This window comes from Gavialis gangeticus, unplaced genomic scaffold (genome assembly GCF_001723915.1).
Source record: "Gavialis gangeticus isolate Ggan-Ray unplaced genomic scaffold, GavGan_comp1, whole genome shotgun sequence".
Classification (NCBI taxonomy): domain Eukaryota; kingdom Metazoa; phylum Chordata; order Crocodylia; family Gavialidae; genus Gavialis; species Gavialis gangeticus.
The window spans coordinates 54,174,568-54,177,459 of NW_017728992.1; the positions used below are offsets into that span (position 1 = coordinate 54,174,568).

General features: G+C 42.5%; 1 protein-coding gene across 1 annotated transcript in view; it reads left to right on the forward strand.

Moving 5' to 3' along the window:
- SYCP2L (synaptonemal complex protein 2 like) overlaps window positions 1-2,892 on the forward strand; it is a 75,165-nt gene that overhangs the window by 67,033 nt on the left and 5,240 nt on the right. Inside the window, exons 29-31 of the mRNA XM_019522537.1 lie at window positions 125-256; window positions 969-1,090; window positions 1,598-1,692. Coding sequence (XP_019378082.1) covers window positions 125-256; window positions 969-1,090; window positions 1,598-1,692 — 349 coding nt within the window. The remainder of the gene's footprint in view (window positions 1-124; window positions 257-968; window positions 1,091-1,597; window positions 1,693-2,892) is intronic.

Here is a 2,892-nt window from a genome sequence, read left to right on the forward strand (position 1 = left end):
AAAAAAAAAAAAAAAAAAAAAAAAAAAAAAAAAAGTTCTGGCTATTGCCTGGGGAGTAGGGAACTGTTAGTTCTGTATTTGAATCTTCAGCGCTAAGTCCTTTTATTGATATCTTTTTCTGTAGATTTATCACCTGGTGATGTTTTAAGAAAGCCTAAACTTATGAGATGGGAAACCAATCTTTCCTCTCCTAGTGTTTCCAGTGAACCAAGGAACCTTTTTGTTACAGTGGAAAAGAAAAACAAACCTCAAACAGGTATCACCAGGTCAACTTTCAGAACCTTCATAAGTTGGCTTTATTAATGGAAATCATAACTGTGCACAAGACTAGAAGAACTCCCATGTGGGAAGTGAGGCATTCTGATAGGAGAGAGAACTGGGACAGATGGTCAACTCAAAAATATGATCACTGCTCACTTAGTGGAAGTAGAGATTTAAATGGAAAGAGAACTGTACCATGCTGGGAGAAAACTACCTGGAGTTTGTAAACAACTGCACAGCAGCAATGGCAGTTACACAGTTCAAAGTCATCCTGTTCCCAAATTGATGGTTCATAGTCTTGCCATTTTTATAGTCCAAAGCACAAAATAATGGTTAAACATTACCAGAATAAAAGGTGTTGGGTTACTCTCTATTTATGTTAATGTAAATAACTTCTCAAGAAGCAAAACAGTAGAGATCAGGCCCAGTATTTTTTTGTTCAGTACCCCTACTGGTATATAGATATCCAAGCATTTTTTTTTCTAAGGTGTCCTTAAAAAATTCCATCTGGAAGGCCTGCTAAATATATTTGCAATAGTTCAGCTCCAGCTTGCAAGAACTGGAGTAATCGTTGAACTCCAATGCATCCTTAACTCTTGTCATTTGCATCCTATTGGATTATGGGAACATGCTGCACTGCAACAGATAATAAGGATGGGGTTTGTTGATGCCCTTTTGAAATGGAGGTGTACTTTACTCTGTTACAGGCCAAAAAACAGATGATTTGGATGATGTCTTTTACTCCAAGATGCTGGATGAAGATGTCAGTGACACTGGTGTTATTGCTGCCTTTGAAAGCTTTACTAACCAACTAAAGAAGACGTTCTGGGTAATTGTTTAATGTACATTACCTTTTTCTAGTTTGCATGAATGCCACATGCTGTGCACATCCATAAAGAAAATAATTAGATAAAAGATTACCTTAAAAGAGTCCCAGCTGTGTCTGGGGAGGCTGTTTGAACCTGAAACACCTCTTGTTTCCAGGCACGCTGGAAAGCCCAGCTGACATCAGATGCATCAGGGGTAGAGTGAAAAGATGGTTTGAACTCCCCAGATTTCCAGCAGTCCTAACTAAAGATATATAAGAATATAAATTGATTTACTTAAACTAATACACATTTTCTCTGGGTAGTTGGTCTAATTGTAGTTCATGTTTTACTTCTGATTAGTTTTACTTTATTAGGAAATGTTTTAATCTAAAGCAAAATGAGTGGACATAGAAGGGTCTGCACTAGTATGCAGGTGTGGATGTGGCTTTAGGTATTTTTTGTTGACTTTGTGCTTCAAAATGCATGCATTGTGGTTTGTTTGTTTTGTTGTTTTTTTTTAAATATAGTCCAAGTACAAAAGAATGGAGATTCTTGCACAAAATGCTTTGAAAGTTTCTGAAAAGACGGTGTCAGCATTATTAAATCAGATACATCAATGCAGGTAAGCAATCTGCCAATTGCAAGAAACAACTTTCCACATTTATGCATAAGTCTTCAGTAATTATGAGGAATGAATACCTTGTATAATAGAATGTGACGACAAAACATTGTACTCCTGTTTAATGAAGCAAAGTGACACTAGGTAATGTCTTAAAGTAAAAGTTTCAGGAATAGAGCTCTTGTGCATGTCGCAACTTATTTGAAGTGACCATAGCTTTGTAATAAATTGGCAGAGCTGTATATGCATGTGTGTGGATTTTCATAGTCCACTGTCCCTGCCAGAAGAAAGGGAATGCAGTTAATGCAGAAGATACTTGAACTAAGAGGGGCATCCAATTTGTATAAATAATTTACATACAGTCTATTATACATAGGTAACAGACTATGTATTAAAACAATATCAAAACCTTTACTAATCATAAAACATGTTTTTATCAGTTACGGTAGCTATATAAAACAATTGTAAATTGGAAAAAAGATGGTGTAAATTTTCCTGTCCAGGGATACTTTTTTGTGATGTCCTTGGGGTTGGGGGGGTTGGAGCCTGGGGGAGAGGGGCAGATCAAGGCCCCCATGGTGAGGGAGAAGTGGGTCAAGGGCAGGGGTGAATGGGACCCTGGGGCTAGGGTGGATCATGGGACGGAGCAGTAGGAGGCTTGTCCAGGGCCACTGAGGGAGGTGAGGCTCCCCACCATTGTGCACACCCTGGGCAGGCGTGGGGGGTATGTGCCCCCTGCATCTGTGTGGCAGAGGCAGGCAGGCAGTCTGGTGCTACCTGGGCTGTTTACCATGCTGCCACTGCCCTGGGAGCCTTGCATAATGCTATGTGCCTTCTGTGCACTGGCTGCACTGCATCCCCTGCCTGCCCCAGTGGTGGCAGGCAGATGATATCCCACATGGCTCTGGAGGCAGCGGTAGCATGGTGCAGAGTGCAGCAGCAGCCAGCTGTTCCCCAGAAGTTTTCTCCCCCTGGGCTGTCTGGCTCCATCCCCACAGCAGGGCCAGCACAAAGGTGGCCTGGACCTTTCCAGGGATGCAGGGGCTCCCTGGGGCAGTCATGAGGGGCATGTGCCTCCCCCTCCCCAATCTGTGTGCGGGGGGGGGAGGTGGGCTGTGCGCTGGGCTCTGTACCACCCTGCTGCCTTCAGACTTATGCAGGATACCATTTGCCTGCTGCCAGCGGATGGGCAGTGGCACTTGG